Here is a 23626-nt window from a genome sequence, read left to right on the forward strand (position 1 = left end):
ATAAAACTTCTTAGATCCCTCAAGCTTATCGTTTAAAACCTTGTGAGCCATATCCAAAACGGGTGAATATTTTTCATTTCCAAAAACGTTTAAGTCGCACTAATTTACTTTGTGGAACTGTTGACAGGGTAATCATTGGCAAGGGAAGCAGTGGTGGTCCTGGCAAAGGCAAAAACGCAATTCATTTTGCTGGATAGCATTTATATAGATTTCTTTTCTAGAGTAGTTTCCCTTAGTTTGCGCTCAACAATATCACTTTTGAAGGCGTCTTACTACCAACCACTAACCACAAGCAGTTTTGCAAAAAGGCGAGAAACTTAATTTTGGCAGTTTGTCAATCCAGACAACTCCAAAACACATGTGTGATTTTCAATTTTAAGTCTTATTCTTATTTAAATATAATATCGTTTATTTTAGTTTATTACAATGTAATATTAATTTCTCTTAGGTAGGTAGTTAGTCACACGTACACACGACCCCTCAAGCATGTATTTGCTTTAAAACAGATCGTGGTTAAATAAAGGTTTATTATTATTATTATTATTATTATTATTATTATAATTATTATTATTATTATTATTATTATTATTATTATTATTATTATTATTATTATTATGTCTGATTTAGCAAAGCAGGTGTCCAAGAGGAAAACATCCGGGAACTGCACGTGATAATTAACATCCGTGCAAGTGATTGACAGAAGCTTCCTGCTCAGGCTTCCCACTCAGTCAACAAATAAGTAAGATATTCTACTTTTTTTCTGGGGGAAATTAGACTTAACAAGCACAACCCCACCGCCTCTTATGTAAAGGAAATCATAATGAAAGCTTTTTGACGGATAGACAAAGTCTTTTTCTCCATTCGCTGTTTTCACCGTTCCCATAATACATCTTGTTAACCCCCCAAAATTTTTGCATAAGCATTGTTTTCAATTTCTCTTGGGATTTACGATGACGTACAATCGTCCCAAGAGAAATTGAAAACAATGCTTATGCAAAAATTTTGGGGGGTAAACAAGATGTATTATGGGATCGTGAAAAAAGCGAATTAAAGATGCTGTCAAATAAAGGGGTAGCTTCAAACGTTATTTATTCCAATGGGGGTTTAAGCTGCACTTTAAGCTTCAAGACTTAATCGAATTAAATACTACTGCGATGCGTTTTATTAGCGATTTATAATAAACTCCTCCAAAGAGTTATTCCTCGTCTGGTCTCAAGTTATCGCCGTGTACACGCTGGTCTAATTGTGTTTGTATTAAAAGCGGAATTACCTTCTTGTGCTCCTTTAGGAAGAGTTTTATTTAATTACAAAATACACATTGGTCTTGCATTGGTTGTCAAAGTGGTTGCCAAAGTGTCTAAACTAAGACATGTATTTGCCAGAAGCCGAAGAAGGAAAAATTAAAGAGCGTCTGTTTATATTTTGACTCCTACAAAATGACATGAAGCGTAGGATTGTTAAATAATAAAGCTGCTTGTTTCCTCCTTATTTTAAACCTGAAAAAACTTTCACAAATTTTAAATTAATATTTACATAGCTATTTGCTGCGATAGAAAACCTGAACCTTTGTGAATTATAGAAAAAAAAAAAAGTTTTATTCACAGTAAGTTACTTTGAGGGTTTTTTTAAGCAATCGTACAACAGTCGATCGCCAGAATCAAGTGAAAGCAGGTTTGAAATAAATGTTATTTACAAGTTTCAGGTCGACTATACAATCGCTTCAGAGAAATATCTCACTTGATCTTTCTCAGGTTTTCAATGGAAAGCTGTTAAAGGGACGTGGTCAGCGTTTACGTTTTGAAAAAAATCCACCTTAACCCGAAATCAAAATACGCGTAGAGAACCTTCAGAACTATGATCTGCTTCAATCTTCTCAGTGTTTTTTTTTTCTTCTAAATTTTTCCATTTAGTGAAAAACTGAGAAGATTGAAGCAGATTTCTGATGGCTCGTTTTGAAAAAAGTCCACAGTGGTCTTTTTTCAAAACGTGAAAACTAGTGTTCAGGTCAGCGCGGTAAGAACGCTGACCATGTCCCTTTAACTAAAGATTTTCTCTTTATCTTTGTACCGGTCTATATGTTACTCTAATCCTTTTTTTTTAAATCCATTTTTCCGCTTTAAAGACACAACTGAGACAACCTTTCTTAACTGCTACAAAAAAAAGGAACCGAACTCTCCTCCCATCACCCCGGCGTCATGTTGTTGTTGTTGTTGAAATTGTTTTGGCAATTTCAGAATGAGAGGAGCTGCTCATGCGCCTTAGAGGTATCTGCTGACTACCGCACCTATGTGAGTACATCGCTCAGATTGATGTATGGGCAAGTTCCTCCCCAACCCCCCCCCCCCCCCCCTAAAGAAAATTTATTGTGCTTTGGTTAAAACAGATATTTTCAGGGTGCATTCTTTTAGGCTATTTTATACCAGATATCGCGAACAAAATGATTATATTAAATAACATAGGCCGATACATAGAGGAATAAGGCGTTTTGAAAGAGATATTTAGTTAATTAACATCTCTTTGAATTAAAAACAGAAAGATCAAATACAATTTTTTAACGTAATGATACTTCTGTACAGATTTACGAACTGAAACTTGTAAACTTCATAACTGGTTTGTAGTTGATTAATGTTTTTCTTTACCCTGCGTGTGAAGAAATCATTCGCTTAACCTACCAGATGCGGTACTAGTCTTACTAGTGAAAACTAGACTTGAATTTATTCTTCTACGAACCACCTTAAAAACACTCCTGGAGTACTTAAAAGCATCTCAGTAGATTCTTAAGCCCTTTACGATAATTTCCACTAAAAATAAAGCAGATGCAAGGGTTTATAGCCCAGTTTGCCTGCGCCATAAGAACGGCAACGAACCCGAAGTGAATGAGGCTACAAGACAATATGTCCGGTACAAAGAAGAACAGAATTAAGTAGATAGTGAAGGGAAGCCAGCATACTGCAAAGCCTAACACAATAGCAATCGCCATCTTCAGCACATTTCGTTCTCTTTTCTTGCGTTGCTCTCCAGCGTTGTCCGATTGCTCGCCTGGAATCCTCTGTGACTTCAGCTTTACATAGACTACAGTGTAAAGCACGGCTATCAACAATAAAGGGGTGTAAAACAATACAACAAGTATTGCTAACACGTAATTTTCAAAAGATGAGGACTCTCCATGGACTTCATTTCACTGCGCTACACATATCAGCCCTCCCTGATATTCAACAATTTTGTAGGCGAAGAGATAAGGGGAGAAGATAGCCATCGCGACGAACCAAGTGGCGAGAACGAAGAACGGGCACAGCTTTAAACTGATGAATGAGGAACGGAGGGGAAATACCACAGCACCAAATCGATCCACTGCTATCAGAACCAGGCTCTGAACAGATACAGCGGTGGAGATATCTTGTAAGAAGGGAACCAGCTTACATAAGGCCTGGCCAAAAAGACCACTGATCAGCCAGGAGTTGACGTACATCTCTGTGAATTCTTTGGGGAACAGGAAAATCGACGACAGCAGATCGAACATCGCCATGTTTACAATTAAAAAATTGATGGGTTTTCTCATGGTTTTTGTCTTGTAGACAATTATTCCGATGAATGTGTTTCCAGCCAGCGAGACAACAAAGATCAGGCAGTAAGCGAAGGTTGTTCCGATTCTTTTTGCTGTAGGATTAAAGCAGCTCAATGACTGTGTTCCATTCGTCGCTGTGTTCACATTTGCCGACATTTGCGTAGCTCAGGTTCTTATTCAGCTATTTATCTCACAAAAGATGTTTCATCTCGTTGCCTAACTTAACTTGCAAGCCCCCATAATTCATTTATGTTCTGTTGAAGACTGCGTAATCATGCATTTAGCTGGAGGTCATCCGTCCGAAAGCAGTTCAATATTCAAAGGCTAACTGACAGCGATCATTAAATATAGCATGTCATGATGTAGGAAATTTCCGCGCATTGAGAGCACAATATCATGTGATGGCTTTTTGCCGGAACTTCCTGTGTTCTTTATTCTTCTCTATGCGTATTGTACGCGGAGAAAAATATGGCCAAGGAAAACTAATTGCTGTTCATTTCGTGTCACAATACCGACAGCTGTAATCAAGGTGTGCTATGATTATTCTTTTCAGAGCTTGCTTTTTTTTTGGTCCGGAGTGTAACTTCATTTTGTAATAAGTAGCCACGGGATAATTATGCCGGGTTATACTGAAAAAATAAATTTCTCTACGATGCCTTATAATTTTCGCGATTTTATATTTTCTTGTTGCTGAAAATCCACACAGTTTTTATTGGTCAGAGCTCTCGACGGTTCCATTTATTAATTGTCATATGTTCATATGTCGTTAATTGTTCTTTGCAGAAGTGTTTGAAATTGCTCGCTTATAAGTTCAGGTGTATTGTTATGCAAATATTTAAGTTTTCGCTATTTGCGAAAAAATGGTCCGACTTCCTTTCTTTCATGTATATTTTTTTGTTGTTGTTTCATGCCATTTCCGGAATTCTTTCCTTATCGTAAAGCTGAAAGAATTATTGTAGGGATTGTTTTAATTTATATTCTTTGTTGCAGCTTACGCTAGAATTTCCTTTAACTGAACGATTTAGCCTACAGTTGAGAAGTTGCCAAGTCTTCGTTTTTTCCGCAAATGGAAACAACTGAAACTTTCTGAAAAGAACAAAATTATTTGTAGAATTTACAAGATTCCAAACTGGCGAATTGTAAAGACAGCCTTAGAGACCTCTAAAGAACCGTTCCGAAAAGTTTCTAATTTAAGTGTAAATTAATCAAACAAACTGAAGAACTTTGAAATAAATATTAATAACAAGTTAAAGAGCAACTGCATCTTATTATGAACTTAGGTAAATTACATATAAAGTTTACCATATACCGTATTTTCTCAAATAAACGCCCCCGGCGTTTATTTAAAACTTGACTTCGTGAACCCGGCGTTTATTTGAAGCTGGCGTTTAATCGGGGCCCGGCGTTTATTAACGGACAGCAATTTTCTGCCAATTTTTAAGATTGATTTATTGTTGCCGATCTTCGAGACCAAGGGGCATTTTGTCAAGGCGGGACAATTTTTCTCTTCGTTCTGCCCCGAAAAAGTGTCCCTGGGTATCCAAAGGTGATTATTTCCCAAAGGTGCACTATTACGGATTGGATAGTTTATGTTGCAATCGAGATTTGTGACAAACAGAATATATTTACTTGTTTTCTTGACCTCAAATAAACGCCGGTACCTCCTTTAAAAACTAGCAAGTTTGACCCGGCGTTTATACGAGGCCGGCGTTTAATCGGGGTCCGGCGTTTAATCGAGAAAATACGGTAACTATGATATGACTGTTAAGCCATGCAGTGTCCAAACGAACTGTTAAACCGTTCTACAAGTGTTTCTGATGTGTACATTATATCAAATGAAAGTAGGTTTGATATAAATATTATTTACAAGTTTCAGGACAGCTAAAACTTCCCATGAACTTACGAAAATTACATATAAAGTTTTCAATATAGCTACATTCGGGGGTGGAAGAGGAATTATGAATAAAGAATAACGGGCTAAGACAGTAAATGGATAAGGAACATTTAAGGTTTTAATGCTTGAAATAATGAATAAGACATTTCCATTAAGGAATTATGATTAACACGGATCTGACGAGAGCGGTTATTCACCGTCCTCAAACATAATAATTTTATCTTATCCGGCCTATCCTGATATTTGCATTATTTTAATTTCGATTCTATTTTTTCGAATTTTATTTGTTCGGTGCTGTTTGGTAAATATTGGAAAAGAAGCACATTTATATATACCTTTATAAACAATGCCTTCCTTGTATTGTTCAAGTTTGATTTGCAGCTATTTAGTTTACAATCGCAATTCGAGTTTTGACTTAAATTTCCGTTTCTAGCATTTTAAAGAAATCATTCGTTTAACCTATCAATATAACTGGTAAAGACACGAGTTTAGTTGATTGTTTCTGCGATCCACTTTAAATTTGACTTGGTGTGGCCCTGCTGAGGAGTGCTCAAAAGCATTTAAGAAGATTCTTTAGCGCTTGACGATAATTTTTACTGAAAATAAAACAGATACAAGGGTTTATGGTGCAATTTGCGTAAGACATAAAACGGGCAACCAACCCGAAGTAATGGAAGCCACAATCTGACCCTATGTCCGATACAAAGAGGGTCAGAATCCACCAGATAGAGTAAGGCACAAAGCATACTGCAAAGCCTAACACAATAGCAATGGCCATCTTCAGCACATTTCGTTCCCTTTTCTTGCGTTGCTCTCCAGCGTTGATCGATTGCTCGCCTGGAATCCTGTGTGACTTAAGCTTAACATAGACTACGGTGTAAAGCACGGCTATCAAAATTAAAGGGGTGGAAAACAATACAACAAGTATTGTTAAAAAATATTCGACATAAGAAGACGCTTGAAAGACTTCATGATCATTCCCTTGCGGAGCACACATCACTCCTTCTGGATACTCCGCAAGTTTGAAGACGAACAGATATGGTGACGAGGCAGCCATCGCGACGATCCAAGTGGCGAGAATGAAGAAGGGGCACAGCTTTGAACTGATGAATGGGGAACGGAGGGGAAATACCACAGCACCAAATCGATCCAATGCTATCAGAACCAGGCTCTGAATAGATACAGCAAGGGAGAAAGTAACTGAGAAGGGAACCAGCTTACATAAGGTCTGGCCAAGAGGACCACTGATCATCCAGGAGTCCCCGTACAACTCTGTGAATTTTTTGGGGAACAGGAAAATCGGCCACAGCAGATCGGACATGGCCATGTTTACAATTAAAAAGTTAATGGGTTTTCTCATGGTTTTCGTCTTGTAGACAATTATTCCAATGAAGATGTTTCCAGCCAGCGAAACAACAAAGATCAGGCAGTAAGCGACGGTTGTTCCGATTTTTTCTGCTGTAGGATTGTAGCAGTTCAATAGCTGTGTTCCGTTCGTTGTCGTGTTCACGTTTCCCAACATTCTCGTAGCTCAGGTTGTCATCAATCAGCTATTTCTCTCTCAAATGGTGTAACTTTCATCTAGTTGCCCAACTTTAACGTTTGAGGTTATTCATTCGCAAACAATTCGTTTTTCAAAGGCTAACTGACAGCATTTATTAGAAACAGCTTTATTTTCCGATGTCGACTGAAAATAGACAGCTGCTGCCATATGATAATGTAGTGATGTAGGACATTTTAATTCCGCGCATTCAGAAAGAATAATATGATCACGGAATAATTCATGTTTTCCGAAAACTTAAATCTTTTGCTTCTTTAGGCGTTTGTAGTCGAAAATTGCCTTTTGGACTAGAGAACCATTTCACCATCCAGTTTTTTTGTTAATTACAGTTTATTAAAATTGATGTTATTACTGTTCATGTTGACCAGGTTTTGTTTGAAATTGACTCTCCGTTCGATTGCGTTGTAATGTAAATAATAACTGAGTTCTTTGTGAAATGGTCGATTCTCTAATTATAACTTTTAATGGTCAGTTCTATAAGACGGAAAAAAATTCCTTTGAGATAAATGATTTCTGCTTAAATTGTAAGAATTCCCTAAACCCGAGTCCTTTTATTTAATGTCACTATTTTTTTGTTTCAAATTGAAGCAAATACAATGCTGTTTTGAAAGAATATTAATTAAAAGTTACAGGTCGAAAGACACTTCCTGAATACAAAATAAATTATGTAGAGAAGAGAAGAAGAGAAGAACTTTAAATTGCAAATTTTAAAGCCAGTGTCCATTAACGCAAATAAACAGAAGTACTTTAAAATAAATATAATTTAGAGTTAAAGGTCGACTGAAATTTCCTTTGCACTTACGAAAATTACACAAAACGTTTACAAAATACTTTCGAATTGACTGCAAAGTTTTCTGAAGTGTACGTCGAATAGAATGAAACCAGGTTTGAAATAAATGTTATTTACAAGTTTGAGTTGTCTTTTTTAAGACTGTTCTAAAATGGCAATATGTGTTAAATCCTAGAACACCACAAAAAAGATATCAACCGAATTCTCGAAAAAAAGAAAACTCAGGATCGTTTCTATCATATTTTGGAAACAATAATGCGAGAACTCGGCGAGAATTTGAATGAATTCCGCCGGAATTTTTCAAGTTGTAATTCATTTCGATCCTTTAATTTCCACCCATGGCTAGAGACACTTGTCGACAGTTTTAGTATACTAGGTGGTAATTTATAACGAACCTGAACCAATAACACTGAAATGTTTCTTAGCTTTTGAAGTTTCACAAAATCCCGTGATACTTCCCCTTTAACTAAAGATTTTCTTTTTATGTACCGCTCTATATATTACTCTAACCCTTTTTTCGCATTTAATCCGTGCGGCGGTGTTTGAATTGGTAAATAGTGGAAACTGAAGAAGCTCCTTGCAATATAACTGATATCATTGTACGTTTCAGTCGAAACAGGGAATGTCTTCCTCAAGTATTATTTGTAACTATTTAGTGCACAATCGCAATTTTGCGTTTTGGGTTAGATTATGAGTTTCTAGCATTTTAAAGACTGAATCATCCGTTTAACCTTCCAATAATATCATGCAGTGGAGACTCGATTTTTGAGGCCTGATTATCCACGGGGTGCTCAATAGCATCTAAGGAGATTCTTCAGTGCTTGACGATAATTTCCACTGAAAATAAAGCAGATGCAAGGATTTATAGCACAATTTGCGCGAGACATAAAATAGGCTACAAACCAGAAGTATTGGAGGCCACAAGACCGTATGTCCGATACAAAGATGGAAAAAAGAAACCCGAGAGTGAAGGGCACCCAACATACTGCAAAGCCTAGCACAATAGCAATGGCCATCTTCAGCACATCTCGTTCCCTTTTCACGCGTTGCTGCCCAGCGTTGACGGACTGTTCGCCTGGAAACGTCTGTGATTTTAGCTTTACATAGAGGAAAATGTAAAGTATGGCTATCAACGATAAGGGGGTATAAACGAATACAACAATTGTTGCTAACATGTAATCTAAATACACTCCAAAGACTTCATTCGGCCACTGCACTTCACACATCAGCCCTCCTTGATATTCAACAAGTTTGTAGGCGAAGAGATAAGGAGACCAGGTAGCCATGGCGACGATCCAAGTGGCGAGAACGAAGAAGGGGCACAGCTTTGAACTGATAAGTGGGGAACGGAGGGGAAATACCACAGCACCAAATCGATCCAATGCTATGAGAACCAGGCTCTGAATAGAAACATCAAGGGAGACATCATGTAAGAAGGGAGCAAGCTTACATAAGGCCTGGCCAAGAGGACCACTGATCAGCCAGGAGTCGACGTACAACTCTACTAGTCTCTGGGGGAGCAGGATTATTGGAAACAGCAGATCGGACATGGCCATGTTAACGATTAAAAAGTTAATGGATTTTCTCATGGATTTCGTCTTGTAGACAATTATTCCAATGAAGATGTTTCCAGCCAACGAAACAACAAAGATCAGGCAGTAAGCGAAGGTTTGTCCGATCTTTTTTGCTGTAGGATTATTGTAACAGCTCCATAGTTGCGTCTCATTTATCGTCGTGTTCACGTTTGCCGACATTTTCGTAGTTAAGTCCTTATTCAGCACTTTTCTTCATAAACTGTTTTTTCTCCTGGTTTGGTTACGAGAAAGGAACACTCTATTTATGTTGTACTGTAATTTTCTCGTTGAGGTCTAGTTTGGCCTTATTCTCCTGTGATATGCAAATTTTGCAAATAACGTTTTGGGTATTGTTAGATCTTCATATAAACATCCTGCAGTACGCTATGTTTTAGCGGCGTCAAACAATGACGAAGGGAAGCTATTTGCGGTTCCTTCCGTGGCACAATACTGACAGCTGTGATCATATTGTTTTTTATTATATAAACATCAGTGAAATACCAGGAAATCTTTCGCGCGAAAAAATTATATCTTCACACGTGAAAATAACATGTTAATATTTTCACATGTGAAGATATCGATTTCAAAACATTTTCTGTCAAGTTTGTCCTGTTTCAATGCTGAATGAGCCAAAGTAAATCGATATTAAGTCGAAACTTCTTTGGATCTTCCTCGGCAATCTTCGGCAATCTTCAGATATCTTCGGAAATTTTCGGAAAAGTTCGGAAAATGTTCGGAAACATTCGTACGACCTTCGGACCACATTTTTCAAATCTTCGGAAATCTTCGGAAAATGGTCGGCAATCTTCGGAAAATCGTCATAAACATCGTAATTAGTAGGTTTATATAATAAACAGAATATTACATGGTTGCTTGGAGATATGAAATTTATCTTCTCGTGTTCAAATCGATATCCCACTCGTTCGCTGCGCTCACTCGTGATATATCGATTTGAACACTCGAAGGTAAATTTCATATCTCCGCGCAACCATGTAATATCCTCTATATATTTTTGTTCCCAGAACTTGCTTTTTTGTTGTTGTTGTTGTTGTTGTTGTTTGTTTTTCTACCCACATTTTTATAACAAGTAGCCTTGAGAGATGAATGGTTGTACAAAAATTGTCACTAGCGGTAGCTTATAATTTGCGAAATTTTATACTTTCACATCGATAAACTACTCATTTTTTTTTTTTTTTTTGGAACACAAAGGTTGAATTTTTAAGGTTCATAGTATCTACAATTTTGGTTTCAGTTGTGTTCGAAATTGCTAGCTCGCTTGTTAGTTCGGATGTGTTGAAAGTTAATAAGAAACGGGTGATTCCAGAAGCCCCTAAAAGTCTCTAATATTTGTTATAAATAATCAGACACACAGTTAAGTTTTTTAGCCTGAATTCATTTAATATTTATTAGCAAGTCTGTGTTCCTTTTTGTGTGCCAAAAAAATGCAGTGAATTATTGTCTCTTAACGTTCGCTGTCGTTTGCATTAACTTTGAATTTCAGTGAAAACGAAAACGTTTGAACTTGCGTTTAATTTCCAATTTTATCTCTCTAGGCTTCGACAGAACGCTTATTGTATTCCTTTTCAAATGTCACTCACTCTGCTTAAGTTTTTTCACAATACATTCTCATTTCGCCTAACACTAGTTGAAATAGTAATTCCTCGCGAAGCGAGGCCGAAGGCCGAGCGTAGCGGGGTGTATAATTTTGTCCCTCAAAGGGCTCAGGTGGGATGAAATCTCGTGTGGAGTTTACGGTCATATATATATACCTGATTGAGGAAACGTTGACCCGTAAAAAGCTCAAACTATGAACGATAAGACCGAATGGGATTGTGGGTAGACAGCATTGGTAAGCTTAGTAGTATTCCATTTATTTATAATCAAGGTAATATTTTCAATTTTTCTATAAAAGCATGATTTATGCAACCTGTCGTATGGTAATGTTCATTCTGTCACAGAAGACGATTACTTTTTCCGATTTCCCAGTAAACATTTGGGTCGCATCGTTTATCGTTTAGGCTTTTCACGGGTCAACGTTTCTTCAATCAGGTGTATATATTTGTGAGCTTGGTGTCTGGCAGAAATGACGTCACACGGCCGCGCGCTGGTGGCCTAATGGTGTGAGGCGTCGAACTTGAAATCAGATCTTCGGGACTGAGGCCGGGGGTTCGAATCCGGCTAGGGTTTTTTTTTTTTTTTTTTTTTTTTTGTGGGCTCGAATCCTGAGCCTTTCATTTTTATCGTTTTACTTTTCGGATTAAAATAACACTGATTTCCACATAATACTCCCTATATGCTATAAACCTTTCATCGCCATCAGGGCCATCAGGGGCGCGCGGGCGGAGGGTTCGAATCCTCCTGCCGTTCGTTCTTGAAAATAGCCTGCGCTTCCCAACGCTTTATACCTCTTTACGAACCAGAAAGAGTCGCCATCTTCAAAGCGGAGTAGACCCTGGGAACGAGGGTGACGCGGCCATGCCCGTTACTAAGCAACAATAACAAATCACCGGTTAAAACCGGAACTTCGCGAGGCCGTGCGAGTCACGTATTACAAGTAATAGGATTCAATAACTTTTAATATATGTCAAAAATGACAAAGGTAAACCTACCCAGTAAGAAATTTCAGGGACATGTTAGTTCATTTCGGTATCCTTCGTTTTCGTTATTCGCGAGAATTTATCCTCGAGTTCCATTGTTTATTGTTGATATTCTTTTTTTGTGCGTCGATTTATTACATTCCAGAGTTATTGTCTTATCTTAAAGCTGAAAGAATTGTTCTTATTTATATTTTTGTTGCAGCTTTTGCTAGAGTTTTCTTTAACCGAACGAGTTGAAAAAAAATGTTTTAACAGACGGTGGACCCCCGCCTTGCCCCCATCCCGTTAAATGAGCTCCTCCATACTTTAACCACTGAACTATTGCCCGAACAAAAACTCCGTCGATTTGTATTTGAAAATCCCGTTAATTCGAAATCCTCGTCATCACATGGTGAATGCGTCCAACTACCACCTTTTGGCCTTATTAATGTCCATAACCTATATTTTCGTTAAAAATTTACTCCTGTACACGACCACTAGAAATGTCTTATAAGTGACAAAAGAAAATAAAAAGTAAAAAAAAAAAAGTGTTCTGATCTGTTGCAATAAAATGCTCCAGTTGAATTCAGAGGGAACTTCATTTAACCCTATTCAGACCGGGGGGGCTTTTGAGGCCCTAAGTTTATTTAATTGGAATGCAAATAAGATAATGAAAGGTGTTTCTGAAAAGGGCGTATTTAAAAACCTTTCAAAATTCTCCAACGTTTCTTATAAATGGTCAGTTCTTTTAGCCCGATGGCAGATCGTTGCCGCCTTATGTCCCACCAGGGACGAAGAGGAATAAGTAAGTAAGTTTAGCCCTTAGACGTGATTCTCCGCCAAGTCTTCGTTTTATGGGTTTCAAGCGAAGAAAAACGCTGGAAAACAAAACGAGTTCTCTTCGACAGCTTATCCAGTTTGAGAGAACCTTAACAGAGGGTCTTAACCACGCCTTTCAATCTGGGAAGCTTTCCATCACCCAGAGAAGAGGGATCATCTCACTAATTCCGAAAAAATCTAAGGACAAAACTATTTTAGAAATCTAAATGTAGACTACAAAATCCTCACCAAAGCTATCGCAAAAAAAAGTACTACCCAAGATCATAAATGCTGACGAAACTGGCTATGTCAAAGGTCGATATATCGGTGAAAATATCCGCCTAATACAAGATACTATTTATTTCACAAGCCAAACAAATTGTGAAGGTATAGCTATCTTTCTTAACCCTATTCAGACCGGGGGGGGGGGCTTTTGAGGCCCGCGCTGGCTTTGAACTTTTATAACTTTTTTAAGATTCAACCAAACGCTGCCAAACTTTCTGAGTTTTCCTAAAATTTATCTGGCAACAATTTGGTAGGGTTGGATGATGTGTCAGGAACTTGTCATCACCATGGCAACGGCATTTTGACAGGCCTGTTTTCCAAAATTTGTCATGTTGCGTGTTTCTGTTAATAAAAATCAACTTAAATGGGATAATTTTTACATTTTTACGGGTTTAAAGCACATTTTTATTCATTTTGAGTCCTTTTCAGTGATTTTGGGTGGTTTTCTGGCATTTTTAAAAAAACTTGAAATCCAAGATGGCGGATCCAAGATGGCGGCTGTTTCGACATTATGATGTAATTGTCACGTGATGTGACGTCACCATCCCACGTGACGTATACCAAAAGAAAGAGTCTCGGACGTACAATACATCCTATAAGTTTCATGGTGATTGCTTAAATATTCTGGAAGTTATATAGGGGGGCTTCCGAAGCCCCCCCCCCCCCCGGTCTGAGAAGGTCCAAAAAAGCCCGGTCTGAATAGGGTTAAAAAAGCGTTTGGCTCGATAGAATGGAACAATCTATATGCCGCTCTTAACCTCTTCAACGTCGGGCCTGTTATCCTAAATTGGATCAAAATAATATATAACGATGTTTCCAGTTGTGTCATCAATAACGATCTTGCTTCTGATTTTTTCCCGCTTCAACACGGATTTCGACAAGGTTGCCCCCTATCCGGAATTCCGTTTATCTTAGGAATCGAATTATTTACAAGAGCCTTAAAGAACAATGCTTCCCTCAAAAACATTCAAGTTGGTGACAACGAAATAAAAGTAGCACAATATGCAGATGACACCACTGTTTTTGTCCGCGATATAAAATCAGTTCATGAGCTGCTTAGTTTTCTTAAAGATTTCACTTCCATCTCCGGTCTAGAGATTAATACCGCGAAAACTGAAGCAATGTGGTTAGGGCTGTGGAAAAACAGACAGGACACTCCATTCGGCTTCAAATGGCCGAAGGAACCGATACTTTCTTTAGGTGTTTTCTTTTCACATAACTAAGTTGATGCAGATGAACTCAATTTTGGTGCCAAAATAAGAGACTTAGAAAAATCGCTGAGCGCATGGCAAAGAAGAAAGCTAACGTTATATGGAAAAATTAATATAGTTAAAACACTATAGCTAGGTCTCTCTAAACTGATCTTTAATGCTTCAGTCCTGCACGTCTCATACCACTTTATCGAGAAAATCAACAAGATTACGTTCAACTTTATCTGGGACGGAAAACCATCTAAAATCAAAAGAACTACCATAATAGGCGAAAAAGAGAACGATGGACTAAACATGTGCGATTTTACAATTATGGAAAAGGCACTAAAGACAGCTTGGATTTACAGAATTCAAAGCAACTCATCCGCTGCATGGAAATTTATTCCGGACCACATTATGCGACACCACGGCAATTTCACTTTCTTAACGAATTGTAACTATGATGTTAAATCTCTAAAGCTTGAAAATCTGCCGGATTTCTATTGCTCAATCTTAAAATATTGGCAAAATTTTAAAACACTAGATGACAACAACAGTGATAGGAAATTCTATGGAATAACTGCAGCATTCTTATCGACCGAAAGCCAATCTTTTATAGAAATTGGTTCGCCCAAGGAATTGTTCGTTTGCACCATTTACTGAACGAGCATGGACTTTTTTACAACCTTGCTGAATTTAAAATAAAATACAACCTTAACGTGCCTTTCACCGTCTACTACGGCCTCCTTGATGCCATACCACGCGCGTGGAAAAATGAACTAAAACTATGTAACCAAACCGACATTGTCAACCAAAACCAAAATAGTGAAACACTCTTATCGACTGCTTCAATTTACTCTACTTTCCTACAAAACTCCTTCAAACCACCAACTTCGCAAAGTAGGATCCTTCCTCATGGCTTTACTGAGAGTAATGTCCAAAAGGTTTATCAATTACCTTTCACTATTACAAAAGAAGCAACTTTGGATTTTATACAGTATTATATAGTATTGTTTTGTAAGTAGTGTTTTTTGTGTTGCAATAAAAAAAAAGAAAAAAGAAAAAAATCATTGTCATACGTATGGGACTGGGGCCTACCAATAAACAAAGTATGGGCGAAAACAAATTTTGAGCTGTTGGCCGCGTTTTTGATGATCATCTCTGATTTTTAATGACATTAACACTTAAAATGGTGAATAAATTTGAACAGTACAGTGGAACTGAAGTCCTCGGTATAAGGAATGATTTTCTTCAGCCCGTCCAAAATTACAGTAAAATGTATAGAGCAGAACCTCGATATATTAAACGAACCTCGATTTAGCGAAAACCTCGTTATTATGAACACAATCCTTGAGTAGCCCAATACGAAACAGACCAACAAGGATGAAATTTCTTTAATCCTGTAACACAAGAGCAACAGCTCATTTACTGGTCTCACGGTGCAGCCATCGTTTATCTTGTGGAAAATATACGAGTTGCTTGGTATGACTTATCATGAAATGTACACGGTTCGTGTCAGTCACAATTCTCTCATACGCGCGGTGTCCATTAGTTCGTGTCTTTATCTGATGTTATTAGTGCGTATTAAAGAAGTTAAACTTTTCTAAAAAATGGAATATTTGCTTGCGAATAGGATTTTTATGTTTTTTCCCTTCCATTCTCATGTAAATTATTTTGCTGCGTTACGGGTTGCGTGACATCATCCGGGCATATGCTGAGGAGTCATGGGACTAAATCAGAGGTTACCCCCTCTAGGGGGCATGCGTTACTATCACACAGTCGATTGCTGTCGCGTCATTCAATTCTTTGACTTGCTGGGTGAAGAGTGTTTTTTCCCCACCCAACCCTTCCCTCTTTTTGGCTTCTCAGCGGTGCTTTGGGTTGTTGTTATGCATCTTCGTTTTTGAGTGCCCTCACCTTTACTGGGCCAGAAAAAATATTGCTTTTGTATTGATAATGATTTCAAAACAATGATTTTATTAAAGCGGCTATGGGCCTTTGTTCATAGCCATTAAATTCTAACATTGGTGTGTTGTGTTCGGTTAGGGTATTGGGCCCAGCAAACTAGCTTCAGGACATGCAGCATTGAGTCATGTGTTAATGGGATGAAGGGGAGAAAACATAAAGATAATATAAGGGGATTTCGTCGGGACATCGGAAATTGTCCGTAACAGAGAGGTGTCCGTATTAGAGAGATGGAGATGTCCGTAAGGAAAGGTTCGACTGTTGTTGTTTTAGAATATAGCACAATGATTAAAACGTGTACAGAACTTAAAAGACTCGCTGCCGCTAACGGCAGTTACAAATGCACGCAGTACCCGTAAAGAGAAAGTTTTGTTTATTATTTTCTTTTTGATTTCTTCATAAATGAAAAAAGAAACCATTTTATTTACAATTCGAATTCATAGTCCTTTCTCCGACAAACAAAATATTCTGAAAGGGAGACAGACTAACTTTCGAGTTAGGATCTCGAGTTAGGATTTCAAGTTGGATTTTCGAGTTGGATTTTCGAATTAGGATTTCGAGTTGGATTTTCGAGTTGGATTTTCGAGTTAGGATTTCGAGTTGGATTTTCGAGTTGGATTTTCGAGTTAGGATTTCGAGTTGGATTTTCGAGTTGGATTTTCGAGTTAGGATTTCGAGTTTGATCTTCGAGTTCGATTTCGAGTAGTTGGATTTGGTTCTGATCGAAAACAGAAATATGATATAGCGTCGCTCCAACCAACAAATGAAAGCTAACGGCAAGTAGACAGGAGTGGAGCTAACCGCAAGCAATAATTTCCAATCATTTTCGCGCGGCTCACAACAAAATGTGGTAAACAACTCCAAGGAAAAACAATAAATTTCAATGATTCTTCCTTCAACTGTCGTCTTCTTTGGCACTGTCTAACTTTCATTTAAGCAAGCCGAACGTTTCTGATGAAATCTTGCAGTAACAGGGATCATTTAAACAACAAAACAAGAGAATAGAGGATGGGGTACCGGGCTTCTATAGAATTCCATAGAATTCCATCGCGTGTATTCAGCGGCTATATTCTAAACTGTTATGGACCATATAGAAATGACGTTGTAACATGTTCAAAACGTTGCAGTTATGCTCCCCGCCTAACTGCTCTTAGTTCAACTCGAGCACATTATATTACGTCATTTCTATGGCCTGTATAAAGAGTGTAGACCATGAAAAAATGATGTCGATATTTTAAATTGCACGGGTTAATTTAAAGATTTGGATATTGACGATTTTGGCAAGGAAAGTAAACATTCAGCATCGTTAGGACTCTTAGAGTATCGTGAATGCTTGATCATTGTATGTTTCTCTTCAATTCTCCTCCCAACATGTCCGGTGATCCTATCTCAACTTCTATCAAGATTTCTATTTGACACTTTGATGGAAAACTTTTATAAAAGCAACACAAATAACTTTGCAAAAGACGAGACTAGGATCTAATAGCTTCTGATATCCCAACCGAACGGTCGAGGAGAATCTACAGATAGCAATTAAGACAACGTTTACAAGCTTGAACTCTTGGGAAAAAGAAGAGAGCAAATATTATAGAACTGGAGCAGGAAATTTCAATACAAATAGGTAAATACTGCTAATTTTTTAAGATAAGTATCCTATATTTATCGTCTTGTATCAAAAATGCTGAACAGTTCTCTCTGCAGTAATTTTTTCTACAAGTTGCGTCAGTTTTGTGTCGGTGTTGATCAAAATTAAAATTTCGTTAATATCCTTGAGAAAATATATAAAAATATATAAAGAACTCAGGATAAATGCTAAATGGACCACGATATGTATAGCTGCTTCAAGAAATATTTTTCATTCTATCCTTTTTAGCCACTTGAAATGTTTCTTCATATGTTTTATGTTTAAGTGCGAGTAAATTTACTTTAGTGTGCCATTTTAATATCAGAATATCAGCCTAAATTTTTATAACGACACTGTTTCGAAACAGAAAAGATAGTGTGATTTATTTCCGTCTCTGTTGAATATTCTTTCGCAAGGAAAGTGAACGCTCAGCATTGTTAGGACTCTTGGAGTATTTTGGATGCTTGATCATTGTAGGTTTCTCTTTCCCACGCCAACTTGTCGCAAAATTCTCTAAGTTCTCTTTTGACCTCTTGGTGGAAAACTGTTACAAACAAAACAAAGCACATTGAAGAAAGATTTGCCAGAGCCTAACATAACTACGTAACCGAAACACCTTTGCCGTGCTAAAACAGATATTTTCAATCCGAAACCTTGAGGAAGAAAGGAATCAAATTTTGTAGCACGGGAAGAAAGTTTGCTATATTGACTTTTATCTGAATTAATGTAAAACAGGTCTCTCACAGTAAGTGGCGTGAGTTCTGTATGTTGAACAAAATTGATTTTTCGCTAATAGCTATAGGCATACCTGCTAAATGGACCATTATTTGAATAGCTGCTTTTAGGAAATGCTTTAAACATAAATGTTTCTTCAGATGCTCTATGTTTTTCTAGTGCAAGTGAATTTACTTTAGGTGCACTTTTATTCTCATAGTTTCGCCACAAAGTCGACAGTAAAAAGTTCTAGTTTAGCCGAGTTCATTTGCTTCTCCCAAGCAAGGTTAAATAGATAAGTTTCAAACATCGAAACAAGGCCGCCGTAAATCCTGTAGTCTTATGCCTTATAAACTGGCATGTTTTTTTTATATATAAAAGAGAAATTAAAAAAGGAAGGCCGGTTTCTTTTTCCTCAAGGCTAATTCTTAATGGTCCACACTTTTAAACAAACTTGTTTAAACATTTTTCTTTTGTGAACATTAATAGCATTCTCTTCCCAACCCCATATGTCCCGCCATCGTGCTGCAATACTCTTTAAAGTACAAAGCCGACAAAGCTAGTTGAAATATTTACAGATTGAGACAAACTAACTCTCGTTTCGCAGTGATTTTTTTTTAAATTTGCTACTAATTTTGAATTAAAGAGAACAAAAGTGAAGTGCTATGTCTTTATTTTGGGGCTATTGTTTTCTTACCTTAATTTTAAAGCGTTTCTAGAGTCCGGCTTGTTTTGCTGAATAATTTCCAATCATTTTCGCGCGGTTCACAACAAAATGTGGTACACAACTCCAAGCAAGAGCAATAAATTTCAATGATTCTTTCTTCATCTGTCGCCTTTTTTGGCACTGTCTAACTTTCATTTAAGCAAGCCGAACGTTTCTGATGAAATCTTGTAGTAACAGGGATCATTTAAACAACAAAACAAGAGAATAGAGAAGGGGTACCGGGCTTCTATAGAATTCCATAGAATTCCATCGCGTGTATACAGGGGCTTTATTCTAAACTGTTATGGACCATATAGAAATGACGTTGTAACATGTTCAAAACGTTGCAGTTAAACCCCCCGCCTAACTGCTCTTAGTTCAACTCGAGCACATTATATTACGTCATTTCTATGATCTGTATAAAGAGTGTAGACCATGAAAAAATGATGTCGATGTTTTAAATTGCACGGGTTAATTTAAAGATTTGGATTTTGACGATTTTGGCAAGGAAAGTAAACATTTAGCATCGTTAGGACTCTTAGAGTATCTTGAATGCTTGATCATTGTATGTTTCTCTTCAATTCTCCACCCAACATGTCCCGTGATCCTATCTCAACTTCTATCAAGATTTCTATTTGACACTTTGATGGAAAACTTTAATAAAAGCAACACAAATCTCTTTGCAAAAGACGAGACTAGGATCTAATATCCCAACCAAATGGTCGAGGAGAATCTACAGAAAGCAATTAAGACAACGTTTACAAGCTCGAACTCTTGGGAAAGAGAAGATAGCAAATATTATAGAACTGGAGCAGGAAATGTCAATAAAAATAGGTAAATACTGCTAATTTTTTAAGATAAGTATTGTTTATCGTCTTGTATCAAAAATGCTGAACAGTTCTCTCTGCAGTAATTTTTTCTACAAGTTGCGTCACTTTTGTGTCGGTGTTGATCAATATTAAAATTTCGTTAATATCCTTGAGAATATATAAAGATATATAAAGAACTCAGGATAAATGCTAAATGGACCACGATATGTATAGCTGCTTCAAGAAATATTTTTCATTCTATCCTTTTTAGCCACTTGAAATGTTTTTTGATATGTTTTAAGTGCGAGTAAATTTGCTTTAGTGTGCCATTTTAATATCAGAATATCAGCCTAAATTTTTATAACGGCACTGTTTCGAAACAGAAAAGATAGTGTGATTTATTTCCGTCTCTGTTGAATATTCTTTGGCAAGGAAAGTGAATGCTCAGCATTGTTAGGACTCTTGGAGTATTTTGGATGCTTGATCATTGTAGGTTTCTCTTTCCCACGCCAACTTGTCGCAAAATTCTTTAAGTTCTCTTTTGACCTCTTGGTGGAAAACTGTTACAAACAAAACAGAGCACTTTGAAGAAAAATTTGCCAGAGCCTAACATAACTACGTAACCGAAACACCTTTGCCGTGCTAAAACAGATTTTTTATAATCCGAAACCTTGAGGAAGAAAGGGAACACATTTTGTAGCACGGGAAGAAAGTTTGCTATATTGACTTTTATCTAAATGTTAAACAGGTCTCTCACAGTAAGTGGCGTGAGTTCTGTATGTTGAACAAAATTAAAAATTTCTCTAATAGCTATAGAAAAACCAGAAATACCTGCTAAATGGACCATTATTTTAATAGCAGCTTTAAGAAAATGATTTCTCTATTTTAATATTTTGCTACTGTACATGTATTGACTTTTTGTGAATATATTGACTTTTATCTAAATGTTAAACAGGTCTCTCGCAGGAAGTGGCGTGAGTTCTGTATGTTGAGCGAAATTGAAATTTCGCTAATAGCTATAGGAAAACTAGCTAAAATAATATAAAGTACACAAGTAGGGAACAAATTTTAAATCACGGAAGTAGAAATAATCAATATAAATGGGGAGAAAGTTTGCAACATTGACTTTTATCTAAATGTTAAGCAGGTCTCTCGCAGTAAGTGGCGTGAGTTCTGTATGTTTAGCGAAACTGAAAATTCGCTAATAGCTCTAGGAACACCAGCTAAAAATAAGTACACAGGTAAATAGCCCTGTTAAATGGACTATTATTTGAATAACTGCTTCAGTAAAGAAAATGATTTCTCTATTTTAATATTTTGCTACTGCAAATGTTTCTTCAGATTCTCTATGTTTTTCTAGTGAAAGTAAATTTCCTTTTCGTGCACTTTTATTGTCATAGTTTCTCCATAAAGTCGGCAGAAAAAAGCTCTAGATTAGCAGAGTCCATGTGGGTCAGTCGATGAACCTTTCGAAAACTGTGGAGGGCGAGGGGATGGGTTAATAAATCTCCAGGCATGGGCAAATAGATAAGTTCCAAACATTGAAATAAGAACGCCCTAAATCCTGTTGTCTCGATACCTTATGAACGAAGATTTTTTTATAAAAAATAATATAAACTAAGGTGTTACTTTTCCCTCAAGGCCAATTCTTAATGGTCCACACTTTAACAAAAACTTGTTTAAACATTTTTCTTTTTCTAAATAATACAAACTAAGATTTCACTTTTCCCTCAAGGCTAATTCTTAATGGTCCACACTTTCCCAAAAACTTGTTCAAACATTTTCCTTTTTGTGAACAATAAGAGCATTATTTCTGAAAAGAGGTAGCTGTTCCCCCACTCACGATATTAAACAACCGTAATGGTTCTGAAGTATATACAAATACGACTAAAAAGACTTATATAAAAGTAAATTTATAAAAGGAAGGTGTTACTTTTCCCTTAAGGCTACTCAGTTTCTAATGGTCCACACTTTCACAAAGACCTGTTTAAACATTTTTCTTTTGTGAACGTTAAGAGCATTATTTCTGAAAAGCGTTAACTGCCCCCACACACACACACACACACACACACGATATTAAAAAACCCTAACGGTTCTGAAGGTATATACAAATAAGACTAAATAGACTTATATAAATGAAAAATTAAAAAAGAAAGGTGTTACTTTTCCCTCAAGGCTAAATCTTAATGGTCCACACTTTTAAACAAACTTATTTAAACATCTTTCTTTTGTGAACATTAATAGCATTCTCTTTCCAACCCCACATGTCCCGGCATCGTGTTGCAATACTCTTAAAAGTACTATTTTGACTTTTTGGTGGAAAACTACTGTTTAAAACAAAACAAATCACTTTGAAGAATGATTTGCCAGAGCCTAACAGAACCACTTAGCCGAAATCCCTTTGCCGTGCTAAAGCAGATATTTCACAATCCGAAAACCTTGAAGAAGAAAGGGTACAAATTTTAAATCACGGAAGTAAAAATAATCGATATAAATAGGGAGAAAGTTTGCAATATTAACTTTTATCTAAATGTTAAACAGGTCTCTCGCAGTAAGTGGCGTTAGTTCTGTATGTTTAGCGAAACTGAATATTCGCTAATAGCTCTAGGAAAACCAGCTAAAAATAATAATAAAGTACACAGTCAATGGCCCTGCTAAATGGACTATTATTTGAATAACTGCTTCAGTAAAGAAAATGATTTCTCTATTTTAATATTTTGCTACTGTAAATGTTTCTTCAGATGCTCTATGTTTTTCTAGTGAAAGTGAATTTACTTTTATGCACTCTTTTATTGTCATAGTTTCTCCATAAAGTCGGCAGTAAAAAAGCTCTAGATTAGCCGAGTTCATGTGCGTCAGTCGATGAACCTTTCGAAAACTGTACATGTAGAGGGCATGGGGATAAGTTAATAAATCTCCAGGCATAGGCAAATAGATTAGGTCTAAACATTGATACAAGACCGCTCTAAATCCTGTTGTCTTATACCTTATAAACGAAGATGTTTTTTTTATAAAAATAATATAAACTAAAGTGTTACTTTTCCCTCAAGACTAATTCTTAATGGTCCACACTTTCACAAAAACTTGTTTAAACATTTTTCTTTTTCTAAATAATACAAACTAAGGTGTCACTTTTCCCTCAAGGCTAATTCTTAATGGTCCACACTTTCCCAAAAACTTGTTCAAACATTTTCCTTTTGTGAACGATAAGAGCATTATTTCTGAAAAGCGTTAACTGTTCTCCCCACTCACGATATTAAACAACCCTAATGGTTCTGAAGTATATACAAATACGACCAAATAGACTTATATAAAAGTAAATTTATAAAAGGAAGGTGTTACTTTTCCCTCAAGGCTAAATCTTAATGGTCCACACTTTTAAACAAACTTGTTTAAACATTTTTCTTTTGTGAACATTAATAGCATTCTCTTTTCAACCCCACATGTCCCACCATCGTGTTGCAATACTCTTTAAAGTACTATTTTGACCTCTTGGTGGAAAATTACTGTTTAAAACAAAACAAATCACTTTGAAGAAAGATTTGCCAGGGCCT

General features: G+C 36.8%; 2 protein-coding genes and 1 pseudogene across 2 annotated transcripts; all 3 read right to left on the bottom strand.

The window, feature by feature from the left end:
• Positions 1-2755: 2755 nt before the first annotated feature.
• LOC144660407 (QRFP-like peptide receptor) lies at positions 2756-3919 on the bottom strand (annotated as a pseudogene).
• A 1924-nt stretch (positions 3920-5843) lies between these two features.
• LOC144661590 (QRFP-like peptide receptor) lies at positions 5844-7012 on the bottom strand. Its single transcript, XM_078522392.1, has one exon. It carries the CDS (start codon positions 6979-6981, stop codon positions 6010-6012), a length of 972 nt encoding a protein of 323 aa, XP_078378518.1. The 5' UTR covers positions 6982-7012; the 3' UTR covers positions 5844-6009.
• Positions 7013-7979: 967 nt separating this feature from the next.
• On the bottom strand, positions 7980-9564 carry LOC144660807 (QRFP-like peptide receptor). Its single transcript, XM_078521534.1, has one exon. The coding sequence runs from the start codon at positions 9562-9564 to the stop codon at positions 8602-8604; it is 963 nt and encodes a 320-aa protein (XP_078377660.1). The 3' UTR covers positions 7980-8601.
• Positions 9565-23626: the final 14062 nt, after the last annotated feature.

The sequence above is a fragment of the Oculina patagonica genome, chromosome 7 (assembly GCF_052425735.1).
Source record: "Oculina patagonica isolate OP01 chromosome 7, crgOcupat, whole genome shotgun sequence".
Taxonomy (NCBI): domain Eukaryota; kingdom Metazoa; phylum Cnidaria; class Anthozoa; order Scleractinia; family Oculinidae; genus Oculina; species Oculina patagonica.